Raw genomic sequence first — 19,582 nt, 5'->3', positions numbered from 1 at the left:
CCGTATCTCGAACATACAGACAAATATTTGCATACGTTGAATATACAGACCATACTGCAGTCTTGCAAGTGTGTGTTTGTTTGAAACGAATCCGTGATATCGTTTGTTAATACAATAGTCTCTCTCATGTGGTAGATTTATAATACAATTGAGTAGGAAGTAAAGATAAAAACAGAGAGCATACAAAAATCTTGGGTACTCTTTGATTCGACGTTATACAGAAAAAAAACTGCAGAATTTCTCAGTTGACTCTCAAATTGTATATTTTTTTACAGTAGCATTACTATACATTTCAACCCTACCCACTGTGAACACATGAATATATGCAAATCATTTAAATCAGCTCGTCAGCTGCCTAGTTATGTGTACAGTAGAGAACAGAGAATATACTTCTGGGGGTTTTGCTGTAGAAAATAGGTTGTCTCTGGTGATCCCCCCAAGGGGCATATTGTAAAAAACAAAGCCGCAATGGAGCTGACATCACTCTTGTCATCCAAACGCCTTCTTCCTCCAGCCTCTGCCCTCAGACTGGCAGCATGCCAGGTCGCATATCAGTTGACGCCTGGATCTAGGTGCAATATGTTGCTTTGCTCACCATTTCCTAATAACTAATAAAGTGAGAATTGAAAAATGTCCTTTAAAAACTGTAATAGGACTTGATGGTGTAGCAATTTCTATGTTAGGCTTTGCGTTCTTCTTAGGAATACCCTCTTGTGCCTCATATGATTCAATAGCATTTTATTGAAAATTGTTATTTTACAATGTAAGAACTACCATTTACAGTTGCTCGCCAGTCTAGTTTGTAAACTAGGAAGCAACCTCTTCAGACTCCCAATACACTGAATAGTGCATTAAACCAGCATCAGTACAGAAAAGGTAATAACATTCAGATGAATTGAATGCTAAGTGCATTATACACTGCGCTCCAAAAATGCAACATTTTCCATCAGACCTCGTGTGAAAGATCGCCTCAGGTTTACAGGCGACCGCTACGCTACGCTACGTTATGCTACTAGTCTGCTTCCTTGTACAGTATGTCATGCGGTAGCTTTGCAGTCCAGGAGAGAGAAGCAGCTCCTGTCTCATCCAGTCAGACAAAGTGTTTAAGCAACAGAACAACAATGGTCAATGACCTTTCAACCAGCCATATAGTGTTGATATTTACTGAAAGACAGGTAAACCCCTTGTTTAAGACCACATTAAGGAGACCCCCCTTGGCCTTATTATGCAAATCAGCTGAGTCATGACACAGTGAAAAATGAAAAGGCAGTAGGCAGCAAGCCAGAGGAAGTGCCTCACCAGGGAGCGCTGCTATACTGTAGCTAGGTAGCCGACCAACCGTAGATCCACCACTATAGATACAGTTGAAGTCGGAAGTTTACATACACCTTAGCCAAATACATTTAAACTCAGTTTTTCACAGTTCCTGACAATTAATCCTAGTAAAAATTCCCTGTCTTAGGTCAGTTAGGATCATCACTTTATTTTAAGAATGTGAAATGTCAGATAGTAGAGAGAATGATTTATTTCAGCTTTTATTTCTTTCATCACATTCCCAGTGGGTCAGAAGTTTACGTACACTCAATTAGTATTTGGTAGCATTGCCTTTAAATTGTTTAACTTGGGTCAAACGTTTCGGGTAGCCTTCCACAACCTTCCCACAATAAGTTGGGTGAATTTTGGCCCATTCCTCCTGACAGAGCTGGTGTAACGGAGTCAGGTTTGTAGGCCTCCTTGCTCGCACACGCGTTTTCAGTTCTGCACACAAATTTTCTACAGGATTGAGGTCAGGGCTTTGTGATGGCCACTCCAATACCTTAACTTTGTTGTCCTTAAGCCATTTTGCCACAACTTTGGAAGTATGCTTGGGGTCATTGTCCATTTGGAAGACCCATTTGCGACCAAGCTTTAACTTCCTGACTGATGTCTTGAGATGTTGCTTCAATATATCCACATAATTTTCCTCCCTCATGATGCCATCTATTTTGTGAAGTGCACCAGTCCCTCCTGCAGTAAAGCACCCCCACAACATGATGCTGCCACCCCCGTGCTTAACGGTTGGGATGGTGTTCTTCAGCTTGCAAGCCTCCCCCTTTTTCCTCCAAACATAACAATGGTCATTATGGCCAAACAGTTCTATTTTTGTTTCATCAGACCAGAGGACATTTCTCCAAAAAGTACGATCTTTGTCCCAATGTGCAGTTGCAAACCGTAGTCTGGCTTTTTTATGGCGGTTTTGGAGCAGTGGCTTCTTCCTTTCTGAGCGGCCTTTCAGGTTATGTCGATATAGGACTCGTTTTACTGTGGATATAGATGCTTTTGTACCTGTTTCCTCCAGCATCTTCACAAGGTCCTTTGCTGTTGTTCTGGGATTGATTTGCACTTTTCACACCAAAGTATGTTCATCTCTAGGAGACAGAACGCGTCTCCATCCTGAGTGGTATAATGGCTGCGTGGTCCCATGGTATTTATACTTGCGTACTATTGTTTGTACAGATGAATGTGATACCTTCAGGCATTTGGAAATTGCTGCCATGCATGAACCAGACTTGTGGAGGTCTACAATTGTTTTTCTGAGGTCTTGGATGATTTCTTTAGATTTTACTTTTGACCCACTGGAACTGTGATAAATAATCTGTCTGTCAACAATTGTTGGAAAAATGACTTGTGTCATGCACAAAGTAGATGTCCTAACTGACTTGCTAAAAAAAACTATAGTTTGTTAACAAGAAATTTGTGGAGTGGTTGAAAAACGAGTTTTAATGACTCCAACCTAAGTGTATGTAAACTTCCAACTTCAACTGTAGATACTCAACTGTACGGTAGATTCTCTAGATTGATCAGGATGTTATGCAACGATAGGGAAACCATCATGGATAGATATTGTATGACCTCACAGATGCTGTGGGTAAATACGCTATAGATTCCCTGCATTATCCACATTACCACAGGTGCACTACCCAAGATACAAGACCGAAGATAGGTCAAGAATACATAACATAAAATCGATCATTTCAGAGGCACAAACTAAAACAAATCATACTTATTATATGTAGTTGATATGAAAATACCTGAAGCACCACGAGGCAAACATCTCAAACATCTCAGTGTCCAACCCACTCGCTGCTGATAGACCACCACTAAGATACTATACAAATGTGCACAAGAGGTCTGATTTTGGGGCATGAATTCAAATACCAGTAGGAATTTTAGACTAATCTCCTTTGAAGTATAAGCTCCCTCTGAAACCAGATAGGAAACCACTCACTCAATGTCGCTGAGTCGCATTCCTCTAACTTCGTTCTTTATTATAGTCCAATAATCTAGAAAACTCCCACTTATCTGGTTGTTTCCTCTAAATTGCATCACAAAAGACTTTGATGCTGAGAGAGAGCTTCCTCTATCAAAGGTAATGAACAGTGATGGGACATTGGCGTCTGGGCACCATGCAGCAGCAACAAAGCATCCAATCAGCAATATGGAAATCTCCTTTGTTATTGATCTAAGGTGGGTTCAAAGTGGGCCTAGCTTATAGAGACACCAGCGGAGCACTGTGTCTTTGACCAGGGCGCACAGTAGTCATAAAGAAAAATTACAGGAAGAGTATGCGCCATATAGTTAGACAATTAATCTGGAATATTTATTTTAATTTTATTTATTTAACCTTTATTTAACTAGGCAAGTCAGTTAAGAACAAATTCTTATTTTACAATGACGGCCTACCCCGGCCAAACCCTCCCCTAACCCGAACGATGCTAGACCAATTGTGCACCGCCCTATGGGACTCCTGATCACGGCCAGTTATGATACAGCCCGGGATCGAATCAGGGTCTGTAGTGACGCCTCTAGCACTGAGATGCAGTGCCTTAAACCGCTGCGCCACTCGGGAGCCTAAAAGAGGTTAAGAGGTGGGAGATATTGTGAGAAGGGGTTGCGCAGTTACATTGACAATCTTATGAAGCTTAATGAAGCCCTTATAAAGCCTACATAGATGATTCACAAATGCAAATGTTATACTATGGGTGACATAATAGGTCCTTACATCTGGTGCTTTCGTTTGACATTCTTTATTGTTCTCTGAAATGCTCTTGGGGAAGGTCACACAGAGAGAGAAAACCAATGTAAAACGATGAATAATCACATACAGTACACAATAGATTATATTGGGAATCACATTATCTCGTAGTTGTGAGAAACCCAACATTTGTCCATAAGTATGTATCAGGAATTACGTTTTTTTTTCAAAAGCTTTTTAAGGACATTACCTCTATTTAAAAGGGGCTTGGCAGAATACCCCAAATGTGTTGTTTTTGATCAATGTTTTATAGTTTTGGGAACATTGCATTTGTTCAAAAGGAGATGGTATGTCATAAGCTGACAATTTGACATCCGAAAATCCTGCTATTTCTCTGTTTTGTCGATCCAAATCAAATGCACCGAGGCATTTTACACCGTTGCATCAAATTTAGAACACAACTGGAAAATAATGTTTGGTTTGTGGTCAGCAATACACTATGGATTCATACTTAGGAAATCTTTTGATTTAAAAAGTGACTGCCCCTAAAAAGCAACTTCTCGTTTTGAAAATGGCCTACAGTGCCTTCAGAAAGTATTCACACCCCTTGAATTTTTCCACATTTTGTTGTGTTTACAGCCTGAATTTGAAATGGACTACATTCAGATTTTGTGTCACTGATCTACACACAATACCCATAATGTCAAAGTGGAATGATGTTTTTAGAAATGTTTACAAATTAATAAAATTAAAAGCGCAAATGTCTTGAGTCAATAAGCATTCAAACCTTTTGTTATGGCAAGTCTAAGTAAGTTCAGGACAAAAAAATGTGCTTAACAAGTCACATAAAATGATTTTTAAAGGACTACCCCATCTCTGTACCCCACACATACAATTATTTGTAAGGGCCCTAAGTCGAGTAGTGAATTCCAAGCACAGATTCAACCACAAAGAGCAGGGAGGTTTTCCTATGGTTCGCAAAGAAGGGCACATATTGGTAGATGGGTAAAAAAAAGCAGACATTCCAGCATGGTGCAGTTATACATTTTTACACTTTGGATGGTGTTTCAATATACCCACTCACTGCAAAGATAAAGGTACCCTTCCTAAATCAGTTGCCAGAGAGGGAGGAAACCGCTCACGGATTTCACCATGAAGCCAATGGTGATTTGAAAACAGTTACAGAGTTTAATTGCTGTGATAGGAGAACTGATGATGGATCAACGGCATTGTAGTTACTCCACAATACTAACATAAATGACAGAGTGAAAAGAAGGAAGCCTGTACAGAACAAAAATATTCCAAAACATGCATCCTGTTTGCAATAAGGTACTAAAGTAATCCTGAAAAAAATGTGCCAAAGAAATGTACTTTTTGTCCTGAATACAAAGTATTATGTTTAGGGAAAATCTGAGTACACTACCACTTCATATTTTCAAGAATGGTGGTGGCTGCATCACGTTATGGGTATGCTTGTCATCTACAAGGACTAGGGATTTTTTTGGGATAAAAAGAAACAGAATAGAGCTAAGCACATGCAAAATCATTGAGGAAACCTAGTTCAGTCTGCTTTCCAACACCACTGTCAGATAAATTCACCTTAGAGCAGGATAATAACATAAAACATAAGGCCAAATACATACTGGAGTTGCTTACCAAGAGGCCCTTATGGGAAAACCACATGCATTTCACGTGAACATAAGTGAAGTGCTACAAAAACACATTTTCATGTGATCATATGTGATCTTATGTCAAGTTAATGTGATAACGTGACAACATGTAAAGGAACCTGTGATAACATGAAACTACACGTGAAAATGTGATCACAGGTGAAGTGTTCCATGAACACAGGCTTTCACATGATTTCACATATGAAATTTCACGTGAACTCATGTGATTTTCCACATGTGAAATCATGTGTTTTTTTCTGTAAGGGCGACATTGAATGTTCCTCAGTTGCCTAGTTACAGTTTTGACTTAAATCGGCTTGAAAATCTATGGCAAGACGTGAAAATGGTTGTATAGCAATGATCAACAACCAATCTGACAGAGCTTGAAGAACTTTGAAAAGAATAATGTGCTAATATTGCACAATTCAGCTGTGGAAAGCTCTTAGAGACTTACCCAAAGGTGGTTCTACAAAGTATTGACTCAGCAGTGTGAATACTTATGTAAATGAGATATTTCATTATTTAATTTTAAATAAATTAGCAAAAATGTCTAAAAACATGATTTCACTTCATGTTTTCACTTCATTATGGGTATTGTGTGTATTCAGGCTTGTAACACAACAAAATGTGGAATAATTCAAGGGGTGTAAATACTTTCTTAAGGCACTGTATATTTATAATCCCCTTATCCAAACTGATTATTAATTTACCTAGGTCTTATCAATAGCTTTTATACGTTTCTAAATGATAGTGCATGGAGATTGGTGTTATTTCTATCGTAAAGTAGATATTTTTTGGAACTGACAGTTTGCTCGACCTTATTAATGATTTTCTCGTGCGTGAAGGTGGTGGAATTATGAGGGAATTAAGTCAAGATCAGAATACAGCGTATCAGTAGGCACACCTCTGCCACACCTCCAGTTCTATGATCTCCACCCCAAACAAATAGCTGGCTGGCACATACTTTACCTCATGCTTAAGTTCAAGGTCACGATAACGCCTAGAGAGAAAAGTGCATAAAAAGGGAATTAAGTTCCATTTACGCGCATAACTCGGGTCTGACTTCCCCCTATCGGGTTTGGTACTGTATGATGACTCATTAAGTAAAATGCCTTTTTTACAAATCTGTTGTAAAATTGTAGAATTGTAGAATTGTATCATTAGGCCTGGGCCTATTTGTAATTGTAGCATTAGCACATTGCACATGACATACAGTACTCGTTGCTCCACCCAAGATGGCATAATGTTAGCATATTAGCATGCTAGCTATAGTAGTACCAGACTCTGATGGAGAGGTAACTGACTGAAGTTCAGTGGAAGATGGGGAATCTCCTTTCTGTTTGTTTGGTGGTTCCGTTGTTTATTTCTCACCATTTCTTGCCTCTTTCGCAGCAATCGAACAGAGCATTGAGCAGGAGGAGGGGCTGAACAGATCATCTGCAGACCTGCGAATTCGTAAGACACAGGTGAGTCCTCTATCTTCTGCACATCCACTGAGGAGATGCCAAGTACCAAAAAGGTGTTGATCAAACATAAAGCTGCTGGTGTATCATAAAGAAGGAGAATACACGGCTTCACCACTACTTTAGCCTTCTGCCAACTACACTTTTGCAGACTTGGCTTTGAAAAAGAAATGAAAACAAATACTATTTGAATACAGATCTGGATTTAAAGCTATATTGTTATTGTACCATGTGGTCTGATGCCTACCCAGAATACCACCAATTAGGCCTAGAGTATAAATCTTCATATAGTAGGAGACTTAAGGGATACCCCTATGAAGCGGGAATTCCTAAGGCCTTCATGACCATGGACCGTCATGCACCGTTGAATGTAAAAGCTCATTGACGTCCATTTATCTTTTGACATGATAGAAAATGTGTTAATTGATCATGTCATTTCAAGGATGAAGTAAGTAATTATGTAGCACCTAAGAAGGGCCCTATGAAAGATATATTCAAATGTACCTTTAAGATTAAACAACTTGGCATATATCAAGAGTTTTAGAAAAGCCATGTGAGAAATGTGTTTAAAAAACGAACGATTAAAGATTAGGATAAATGTTCCGCTGGATTGGGGTAGGTCCTCCCCCTTGGGTTGTAACCTGTTCTCAAATTAACCGGTGATGGTGAATGAAGCTTCATTCTCAAATAAAGATTCATTAGGTTATGACGTCTGTATGAGGACTAATTATCTTTCACATGGGACCACATTTAAAAGCCTTGGTTAACTTTAGAGTAACACAAAAACCAAAGGTATGTTCTTTGAATATGGAGTGAAATTATGACGGCACCACATTCTCTGAATGGAAATGTGAAAGATTGTCAATCTGCTCAATTGCAAACAGTTTTACTGCGGTGGGCTGAATCAGGGTTACACAGAGTGTTTCTTGGTAATTTAAACAAATCTACTTTGAAACCAAAGTATACACCTCACACACACATGGTTATGGGCTTTAAAAATGAAGACACCTGTACCATGTCAGATATAGAGTTGAAATGTATTACATTTTGAATTTGCACCCCAATATTACACTTTATATACAGTTGAAGTTGGAAGTTTACATACACTTAGGTTGGAGTCATTAAAACTCATTTTTCAACTACTCCACAAATTTCTTGTTAACAAACTATAGTTTTGGCAAGTCGGTTAGGACATCTACTTTGTGCATGACACAAGTACTTTTTCCAGCAATTGTTTGCAGACAGATTATTTGACTTATTATTCACTGTTCCAATGGGTCAGAAGTTTACATACACTAAGTTGACTGTGCCTTTAAACAGCTTGGAAAATTCCAGAAAATTATGTAATGGCTTTAGAAGCTTCTGATAGGCTAATTGACATAATTTGAGTCAATTGGTGTACCTGTGAATGTATTTCAAGGCCTACCTTCAAACTCAGTGCCTCTTTGCTTGACATCATGGAAAATCTAAAGAAATCAGCCAAGACCTCAGAAAACAAATTGTAGACCTCCACAAGTCTGGTTCATCCTTGGGAGCAATTTCCAAATGCCCGAAGGTATCACATTCATCTGTAACAAACAATAGTACACAAGTTTAAACACCATGGGACCGCTCCGGAAGGAAACACGTTCTGTCTCCTTGAGATGAACGTACTTTGGTGCGAAAAGTGCAAATCAATCTCAGAACAACAGCAAAGGACCTTGTGAAGATGCTGAAGGAAACAGGTGCAAAGGTATCTATATCCACAGTAAAACGAGTCCTATATCAACATAATCTGAAAGGCAGCTCAGCAAGGAAGAAGCCACCGCTCCAAAACCGCCATAAAAAGCCAGACTACGGTTTGCAACTGCACATGGGGACAAAGATCGTACTTTTTGGAGAAATGTCCTCTGGTCTGATGAAACAAAAATAGAACTGTTTGGCCATAATGACCATCATTATGTTTGGAGGAAAAAGGGGGAGGCTTGCAAGCCGAAGAACACCATCCCAACCGTGAAGCACGGGGGTGGCAGCATCATGTTGTGGGGGTGCTTTGCTGCAGGAGGGACTGGTGCACTTCACAAAATAGATGGCATCATGAGGGAGGAAAATTATGTGGATATATTGAAGCAACATCTCAAGACATCAGTCAGGAAGTTAAAGCTTGGTCGCAAATGGGTCTTCCAAATGGACAAGCATACTTCCAAAGTTGTGGCAAAATGGCTTAAGGACAATAAAGTCAAGGTATTGGAGTGGCCATCACAAAGCCCTGACCTCAATCCTGTAGAAAATGTGTGGGCAGAACTGAAAGTGTGTGCGAGCAAGGAGGCCTACAAACCTGACTCAGTTACAGCAGCTCTGTCAGGAGGAATGGGCCAAAATTCACCCAACTTATTGTGGGAAGGTTGTGGAAGGCTACCCGAAACGTTTGACCCAAGTTAAACAATTTAATGGCAATGCTACCAAATACTAATTGAGTGTACGTAAACTTCTGACCCACTGGGAATGTGATGAAAGGAATTAAAGCTGAAATAAATAATTCTCTCTACTATTATTCTGACATTTCACATTCTTAAAATAAAGTGGGGATCCTAACTGTGGGGATCCTACATTTCTACGAGGATGAAATGTCAGGAATTGTGAAAAACTGAGTTTAAATATATTTGGCTAAGGTGTATGTAAACTTCCGACTTCAGCTGTGTATATACTAATCAAAAATATAAACACAACATGCAACCATTTCAATAAAGTTGCTGAGTTACAGTTCATATAAGGAAATCAGTCAATTGAAATAAATAAATTAGGCCCTAATCTATGAATGGGCAGGGGCACAGCCATTGGTGGGCCTGGGAGGCCCACCCAATGGTCAGCCAGGCCCAGCCAATCAGAATTTGTTTTTTCCTACAAAAGGGATTTATCACAGACAAAAATACTCCTCAGCACCCATGCCCCTCCCCTCAGACGATCCCGCTTGTGAAGGACCCGAATGTGGAGATCCTGGGCTGGCGTGGTTACACGTGGTCTGCAGTTGAGGCCTGTTAGACATACTGCCAAATTCTCTAAAACAACGTGGTAGAGAAATGAACATTGAATTCTCTAGGAACAGCTCTGGTGAACATTCCTGCAGTGTATCATGACAATTGCACGCTCCCTCAAAACTATCTGTGGCATTGTGTTGTGTGAATAAACTGCCCATTTTAGAGTGGCCTTTTATTGTCTTGTGTAATGTGTAATGATCATGCTGTTTAATCAGCTTCTTGATATGCCACAACTGTCAGGTGGATGGATTATCTTGACAAATGCTATAATGCTCACCAACAGGGGTGTAAAAAAAATGTATGCATAACATTTGAGAAAAATACGTTTTTTGCGCATATGGAACATTTCTGGGACGTTTGATTTCAGCTCATGAAACACGGAACCAACACTTTACATGTTGCGTTTATATTTTTGTTCAGTGTACATCACAGAAGACTGAAAAATAACAAAACCATTTGACGTAGAAACACCAGATTTTCAGTAGCTTTAAAAAAATATTTGTTTAGGAATTATGAATAAATTAAAAATATGAATAACATTTCACCCATGAGGCCACTAGTAATTTGACTGCAGGAAAGGGCTATGAGACCTTTAAATAAGCTGAGCCACTGCCCTGCAGTATGAAAAGGAGGTGGTATAAAAAGGAGTGACACAGCAACACTACCAACATTATTCACATACAGTGGGGTGTGAAATTATTGACACCCTTGATAAAGATGAGCAATAATGACTGTATAAAATGTATAATTCAAACACTAAGCTATACTGTATGCTCAAAATTGGGAAAATATATTATTTTATACTAATACAATTGCTCTAAAAGGTAGGGATTAAAATGATTGACACCCCTAAAGATTCTTATAAATAAAGTAGTCAAAAGTTTAGTATTTGGTCCAATATTCCTAGCACGTGTAATGAGCACGATGGGAGACTGAGAGCTGATTTCAAGTGCAGGGTGCAGCAGGTGTTTATTGTAAAGGACCACAGGAGGAGGCAGGTAGCTGGGTCCAGGGGCATGCAGAAGGTCATACACAGGGGGGTCCAACAAGGCAACAGTACAGGAAGGGAAACGGCTAATAACATCATCCGGGAGATCAGGCAATAGGTTGATAACAGGAAATCCGGTAGGCTAAGGTACAGGCAGGGAATAGGCAAGAGGCGGCGTTAGTGAGGCAGGCAAAAACAATCATACACTGGAGGATTCAATTACGGGAAAACCAGAGCTCTGAATAGAAGTGTGTCACAAAACAAACAATACCTCACAATGATTGGGTGCAAAGAACTGAACTAAATAGTGTGTGATCATGACATACAGGTGATCAGAATTCAGGTGATTGTTGATCTGGAGAGTGAGCTGCGTTCAGGGGATCTACGTCTTTGAGAGTGTGAGTTGGAAGCAGACGTTACAGCACGTAATAACTACATCAAACTTGTGACTCTACAAACTTGTTGGATGCATTTGCAGTTCCTTTAGGTTGTGTTTCAGATAATTTTGTGCCCAATAGAAATGAATGGTAAATCATGTATCGTGTCATTTTGGACTCACTTATATTTTAAATAAGAATAGAGCATGTTTCTAAACACTTCTTCATTAATGTGGATGCTACCGTGATTATGGATAACCCTGAATGAATTGTGAATCATGATGAGTGAGAAAGTTACAGAGGGTCAAACGTCATACCCCCAAGACATACTATACTCCCCTGTTATTGGTAATGGTGAGAGGTCTTGGGGGTATGAATGATTTTTGACCCTCTGTGACTTTCTCACTCATCATTATTCATGATTCATTCAGGATTATCCATAGTGTAGTCATTGCGTGCTAGGAATATGGGACCAAATACTACACTTTTGATTACTATATTTCTAAGAATCTTTAGGGGTGTCAATAATTTTGACCCTTGCCTTTTTGAGAAAAAAAATATTACTTGTTAAACAAAATCATCTCTTTCTCTGAGCAATTGTATTAGTATAAAATAATATAATTCCCCCTATTTTTGAGCATATAATATAGCTCAGTATTTGAATTATTATCAAGGGTGTCAATCATTTCAGAACCCACAGTATACCAATACAAGTACAATGGGAAAGGTGACATTTCCCATATCATATCACATGAACAACTCTAGATACTCACTATAGCCCACCTAAACATTCAATCAAGCTGTGCACTGAATTGTGCCTTTTTCAAAATGACACTGTTTTCTTTTAAACCACCCAAATGTTTATTCATTTGAAATTCAGATCATCTCACTGTGAACCAATGTTCTTCAGAGGTGGCCAGAAAGGACATCTGTCATTTTAGGCTCTTGACTCTCTCAACCACCTGATCCTCTGACTCACTGCCACTAACCCAGCCTTTCTTCCATCCTCACCGTAGCTACACTTAGAAAAAACGGGTTCCAAAAAGGATCTTCGGCTGTCCCCTTAAGATAACACTTTTTGGTTTGAGGTAGAACCTTTTTTTTGTTCCAGGAAATTATAGTCACTGCTGATGCAGTGTGGAGTCTTCATTTGCACTGCAGATTAATTAACATATAAAAATGTGTTGTACAAAAGTAATAACAAATAAATTCAAAATAGTATAATTTTAAGACAGCGGTTCTTACTTTGGATCAAGTAGTTTAAAACCTCTGTATTGGTCCCCACCATGACCAGGTAATATGCAGAGTCATTGATAGCAAACATAACTATTTTGGGTTCCTTGTAGAACCATCTGTGTAAAGGGTTCTACATGGAACTTAAGTGTTCTACCTGGAACCAAAAAGGGCTCTTCAGAGGGTTCTCCTGTGGGGACTGCCAAAATAACCATTTTAAGTTCTAGATGGCACTTTTCTAGATAGCACTTTTCTAAGAGTGTACCTCTCTCTTATTCTCTGCCCTGCATCGTTAATGGGTTATTCAGGCAAGCTGAGCAGGAGACACAGCTGGGCTGAATATCAGGCCTTCCCTCCAGGACACAGAATTGAGCCACCCTTGCTTTGACCCCTGCCTGTATTATTTTCGGCAGTAATTCAATGCACAAGGCTCAGTGATACTCAATGATCCCCTCTGGTGGACGGAACGTTCAACTGCCACTGTCATTGACTTTGCAGCATCAGCAAAATCTCTAATGCAGCAGCCACTATTTGAATTCAGGTGCATGTGTGCATACATATGAAGGCGTTTCTGCCATTTTCATCAAGGCTATGATTGATGTGCACTGCAAATGGCCAATTAGGCATCATCACATTATCAGATGGTGTTGATCGACCTAATTTATGATTTTCTTTGCGCCAGTGGCCACTCCCTAACCCCCCATCTGATCTCCCTGTGTCTGTCCTTTTAGCACTCGACGCTGTCACGCAAGTTTGTAGAGGTGATGACCGAGTACAACACCACGCAGTCCAAATACAGGGACCGCTGCAAGGACCGTATCCAGAGACAGCTGGAGATCAGTGAGTATCTGTAGCCCACCACCATCATAGGGCACAGTTAATACACCACTGACATTCGATACTATACTCTATATCATGGATCATTGGGTGGCCAAATTAAAAATATTGGGAGGCCAAATGATTCCACCCGCGGGCCAAATTCGGTCCATGGGCCACCAGTTGGGGAACCCTGCTCTATGTAGTATCTATGTATGGCGATACTTTACAAGTATAGTACAGTTCGTAGGGCATAGAACCATACAGTACACAGACATTGCAGTATATTGACATTATCAACCAAGATTCTCTCTTTTAGGGTGGGTTAGGCCCAGACTTTGTTTAGCGTTCTTTGTCAATTACTTTGTTAAAATGGCTGCACAAATACAATCCAATTGATTGATTGGTTGATTGATTTTGTGATTGGAAATAAATCAGCAAGACTAATGCCATGCATACACATTTTCACAGCAGACAGGGTTACACCGACTGACAAGGAGGTACGTTAGTATCTTACACAAGAAATAGCCAGAGTTCTTACTAAATATACACTGATACCCAACAGCGCAGACACAAAAATGGGTTTTGCAGACGTAAGGATATTTTCAAGGCAGCCCCACTGACCTTCATATGAGACAGACTGTAATTCACAGACAGTGAGTATCCTTTTAATACTGAAGTATTAGATAATACTGAAGTACACAGACACAGACACTGGCAAGCATTTCATACACAACTCACAGCCATAGTGACATCTGAGATCCAGACATCAACTAGTATTATGCACAGACACAGTATTTTTCAAAGACTGGGACAGACTAAGCAGAATAGATGCATTTTAAGTTTATTAAGACTATACTAAGTAGACAAGGGGGTTGAATGGCCACATATGACCACATATTAGCCAATGATAAGTTGTGTAGTCATAAAGTTTGCAAAAACAAAAGACTTTCGTTATAGTACAGTGGTAACTTGATTGTAATTCAGCTCGTACATTTAATTTAAAAGCTGTATTTTCTTTCATTTTCTTTCATTTTGAATAATATTTTTAGGATACCTTCGAGCTTTAAATTGATCTAGATTATTCTAGACATCTGGTTAGAGATACATGCTCTTTTTTAATTACTGCCCAGAATCTGTGCTGTGCCTCAAATTGGCACTAAAACCGTGGAAATGTGTTGATTTAAATAACTAAACTTTAAGTGCATCGGGCAAAGCATTATGATCATTTGTTGGCAATATATTTCATTGTGTGTGTGTGTGTGTGTGTGTGTGTGTGTGTGTGTGTGTGTGTGTGTGTGTGTGTGTGTGTGTGTGTGTGTGTGTGTGTGTGTGTGTGTGTGCGTGCGTGCGTGTGCCTGTGTGTGCTCGGCAGCTGGGAGAACAACCACCAACGAGGAGCTGGAGGATATGCTGGAGAGTGGCAAGCTTGCCATTTTCACCGATGATGTGAGTACAACACCTGAGCCTGGCCATTCCCCACGGCAGACATATATCCACGGTGAAGGCATGGGGACCACAGATGCTAATAACCTGTGTGGCTAGTTATAGCTAACTCGCTACATCTGTCACGTTTGCTTTCAATAAACTACCGCTATGTCCTGATATGATTTTTAACAGAAGAAGAATGTTGATTATTACAGGGGGTAAAATAACACATCAAATCCTCTTCTATCCTCATCCTCGGTCTCCTTCTCAACCCTCTGTTTTGGGTCCTTAGATCAAGATGGACTCTCAGATAGACAAGCAGGCCCTGAATGAGATTGAGACCCGACACACCGAGATCATCAAGCTGGAGAACAGCATCCGTGAGCTGCACGACATGTTTGTAGACATGGCCATGCTGGTCGAGAGCCAGGTAAACTTTTGTTTTTATTTGAAATGTTTTTAAAAGATGAATGAATTAATGAAAGCCCAGTTTTATGCCATTAGCCTTATCTTGAGCACAGAATAGATTACAATCGGGCCTACTCACGCCAATATCAAGGGTGTGGCTTAATTCTGCACCAATGGCATCAGAGTCATTTTGTGATGTTGAAATGGAAACATTGGAGCATTTATGTATCTTCGGACTGTGCCTTACATCTTCCATAATGAAATCTGTCCAACTGTGATTTCGTTTTTGACACAGTTGACTGAGAACAGGGCAGATATTTGGAGCTGAACGTATGAATGTATGACATTTAGCCTCGGGCGTGTGGGTTCACAGGCATATATGAGTAATTGTGCTTTGACACTAGAGAAATGTTGCATGCGGTATCCTGTTATCATTCTATGTTTAGATTGAGACTGTGAGTAAACACACTGTTGCCTAAACTAGTTCCACACCAATGAGCAATGCTGTGTAGCCATTCAGAAAAGCTCAGGCTACAACTGTAGCCTTTTTTACATCCTGGTTTCATCCGTGTAGCCGGCTCTCTGTTGCTAGGGTTCAGTTATCTTAATTAACGAAGGGTTCTTACAGTATGTTCAGGGTTGTGGCTTTGTGGTTGCACTTAAATTGAAATGGTATAGCAAATACTTGCACCTTATAAATGCATGACAAATCACCTCACTTAAATACTGTATGATATTCTAGAATTTTTGTCTTAAATGTGTTGGTAACATACTACAGTTTATTCCCAAAACGTAACTTAATTAAGTTACATGATCAAATATTTTCATATTTACAGAACATTTATTAATATTACATAGCATCTCTATACATTATGTGAGATACAATATGAGAATACTATGTTGCCAATTTCGATTCTCACTGTTGACATCCATTAAGAGCCTATGAATCTCATCAGGATGACCTAAATTAGGAAATTGCTTCTGGGTAACAGGGAAATATGGTTTCTAAGTTTAGCTCATGCACTATAAACCGTTTGTGAGTGGGGGCTTTGGATTATTTCATCCAAAGTACAATAGGGGGGAAAAAATGCTTTTGAGTGACAATTCTTCTCTTTCTCTGAGGGCTTTTCCTCATGGACAATATGCAATTGTGTGTGATGAATAAACATAGGTACTTAGCTAAGCTCATCTCATTTATGTATCCATACTGTTGTTAATATAAAAAAATCCATCCTTTAGATGGAAGACAACATTTAGATGCTAAGTGGCGTCATCAATATCACTTACAGTACTTTATAACTGGAATAAAAATGAATAGAAACAGCTTATATTTGTGCTAGAAGCTTTGTTTGGATTTGAAAGACCAGAAATACAATACCACACATGAGCCTTAAAAAATATGGGGCGGAAACATATGCATACAATGTGGTTGAGGCTGACTTTAAGTGATAATAGACAAGGTATTCTCCTCAGTCCGCTTGCATTTTGATGACGGTGCTTTTTGCTGTTTACAGGGAGAGATGATTGACAGAATTGAGTACAACGTGGAGCACTCCGTGGACTTTGTGGAGCGGGCGGTGTCTGACACCAAGAAGGCTGTCAAATACCAGAGCCAGGCTCGCAAGGTAAGTCACAGGCTCTCCGTAGAGCAGGGCTAACGCATATATTGTGCATACTCATGTTTTATCACTGTTACTTTGCTGTAATCCACATCCCCCACCTACATGAGGATATATACATACTGTACATTCTAATATACATACTATACGTATGACATCATATAAACAAACACAGGCACACATACTAAAATAGGCACAGCATCCTCCTACAGTCAATCACACCACAAAAGGTTAATGCCCACCACCCCCTCATACTATATTATTAAAGAGTACACACACACACACACACTCACGCACACACTCTAATAATAATAATATCCACCACCTCTTCATGTACAGTGCATTTCCTCTTGGGCATTCCACCCTCATTCACACAGTACCTTAGTGATTACCAAGCGACCAACATCCACAGGCGTGATAGCTTTGGACATAATGTACACAGTAATGTGTTGTATAGATAAATGATATTGTCCCTTACCGTAAAACTGTCCCGTAGCATGTATGCAATCACATCCCTGTGTCTTGCTAACACCATCACCGCCTTGTCTCCCCCCCCCCCCACCCCCCCTTGCAGAAGAAGCTCATGATCATCGTCTGCTGTACTATTCTGGGAGTTGTCTTGGCGTCCACTATCGGCGGATACCTGGGCTTTTAATGATGACGACGACAACGATGAAGGACGGCCACAAGAGAAAAAAAACACACAGAGAGAAAAATATCATATACAATATCAGATAAGGAAAACGTTCTAAAAGGGATTGGGTGGGGTTGAAAAAACAAAGACAAAAAAAATACGACAATATAACTGACTAAATACATAACATACAAAAAAAGAGGGTACAAATAAACATAATATTTGCAATGTACATGTAAATGTATTGAACATAAGAAACAGCACATGGGTTAGCTACCTGGAAAGAAATATGACGTAAAACATATATTTTTTTTACGTTTCATTATTTTTTGGGGGATCTCCAGGACAGTGCCAATGACTGCTAAATTGTGTGTCGTTCCAGCAAAGGTAGTTTACTTGGAATGCGATTTTAGAACATAATGCACAAAACAGAAGAAGGGAATTGGGATGATCGGTGTAGCTTATTTCATAGATACAATAATCACGTTTCGTTGGGAGACACTGACTTTGGTTTTGGTCTTTTAGAGACTTCTCATGGGTTGATTATTCCTGTCAATCAGGTTAATCAGCCAGTCAAATTAGTGTAGTCAACTTGAGTAACCTGCCAATAGGCTAATCAAATCTCCTAGATAGGCATTCATTCGCAACAATGTCTTTACTTCGACCAATAGGGACAAGAGCTTACACCCATGGAGCTGTTACAACGGCAGATGAAAGGCGTGGCACTGCAGTAGCAGGTTTAAAGAACAACTTAACAGTTTGCAGGTGCTCCATCAAAGCCCTTCTCTGCTCTTATCCATATAGTAGGAGCATGGAGAGAGGAATGTCTCCGGGTCTTCAGTTAATTCGATATGTCTGTGGCAGAAACCAAATTCAGAGAGACAGATTAGAGAGATGGGGGGGGGGGTAAACCGATGGTCGAACTATGCAGTTTTGACAAAGAAAGCCGACCAGCTCGAGTTTTCCCAAGGATGTTAAAAGAGAACAGACAGAGAAGAAATACACCAGAGAGGGAAGGAAGAGAGAGAGAGGTGAAAGAAAGAGAGACCTATAGCCGTCATGCCTGTTCTACAGATTTTGCAAAAAATGTGGAACATATTAAAAAGTAAAGATGAAAATTGAACAACGGAATCTCAAAACTTGAAATGCTGGCTAGCCCTGGTGTAGAGTCTCATGTCTTACTTTGGAAGTGGTTAGTTCTACTGTGGTCGTATAGTGTGTGATGTGTCCTGTGACAAATAGTCTGGCCTCATATTTTCTTTATGGACCTTTAGCTATATTTTGCAGTTTGCTTTATTCTATTTTCAAAGATACAAAACATATAAGCAAATGGGTACTTTGAATGGAACAAGTTTGTGTGCCCCTCTTGTGAAATTTTATTTTTTACTAAGCAAAGATATAATCTTAAAAAACACGCAACTATAGAATCGATTCATAAAACATGTTAGGTATTGATAATCTATCAATCGGTAGGTCATGTTGAGTTTTAAGGGAACCTATTCAACCCTCTGCTTGAGTTGTTTGGGTGCCATTTCATAAAGATGGGTGTTTTCCTCTTAATATTCCATTGATGGTGCTGAACAATTACCAGTTCAGAATGACAAGGTCAGGAGAGAATACTGTGCTCTATGATTGCACAATCTACAAACCAATGCCATTTGAGTTCAGGCTAAGAACAGATATGAATGCTGCTACATTTATCTGAAGGAGACAACTCTACCTTGCCAAGGAAATATGCATGGCAACATGATACGGATGTCATAGTGACTCTGTTGAAGCCAGCACTATAACGTCGCAGATTAAGATCCAAATTGCGGGAATGACTGGATCAAAATCATGACTCGTGAGCCTCTTGCCCTCGAAGTCCCAATTCCCTGGCTTGCGTTGACGGTGTTGGCCCCGACTAGATGAACT

At 39.7% G+C, this 19,582-nt stretch overlaps 1 protein-coding gene across 1 annotated transcript in view; it reads left to right on the top strand.

The window, feature by feature from the left end:
• The window catches only part of stx1b (syntaxin 1B), a 54,645-nt gene extending 36,840 nt beyond the window's left edge, over positions 1–17,805 (top strand). Inside the window, exons 5-10 of the mRNA NM_001141022.1 lie at positions 7,078–7,151; positions 13,495–13,603; positions 14,955–15,028; positions 15,300–15,437; positions 16,930–17,040; positions 17,609–17,805. Coding sequence (NP_001134494.1) covers positions 7,078–7,151; positions 13,495–13,603; positions 14,955–15,028; positions 15,300–15,437; positions 16,930–17,040; positions 17,609–17,689 — 587 coding nt within the window. The 3' untranslated portion in view covers positions 17,690–17,805. The remainder of the gene's footprint in view (positions 1–7,077; positions 7,152–13,494; positions 13,604–14,954; positions 15,029–15,299; positions 15,438–16,929; positions 17,041–17,608) is intronic.
• The last annotated feature ends 1,777 nt before the right edge of the window (positions 17,806–19,582 follow it).

The sequence above is a fragment of the Salmo salar genome, chromosome ssa06 (genome assembly GCF_905237065.1).
Source record: "Salmo salar chromosome ssa06, Ssal_v3.1, whole genome shotgun sequence".
Lineage (NCBI taxonomy): Eukaryota > Metazoa > Chordata > Actinopteri > Salmoniformes > Salmonidae > Salmo > Salmo salar.
The sequence above is the reverse complement of the archived record's forward strand: the minus strand, read 5'-3'. Positions and strand labels throughout refer to the sequence as shown.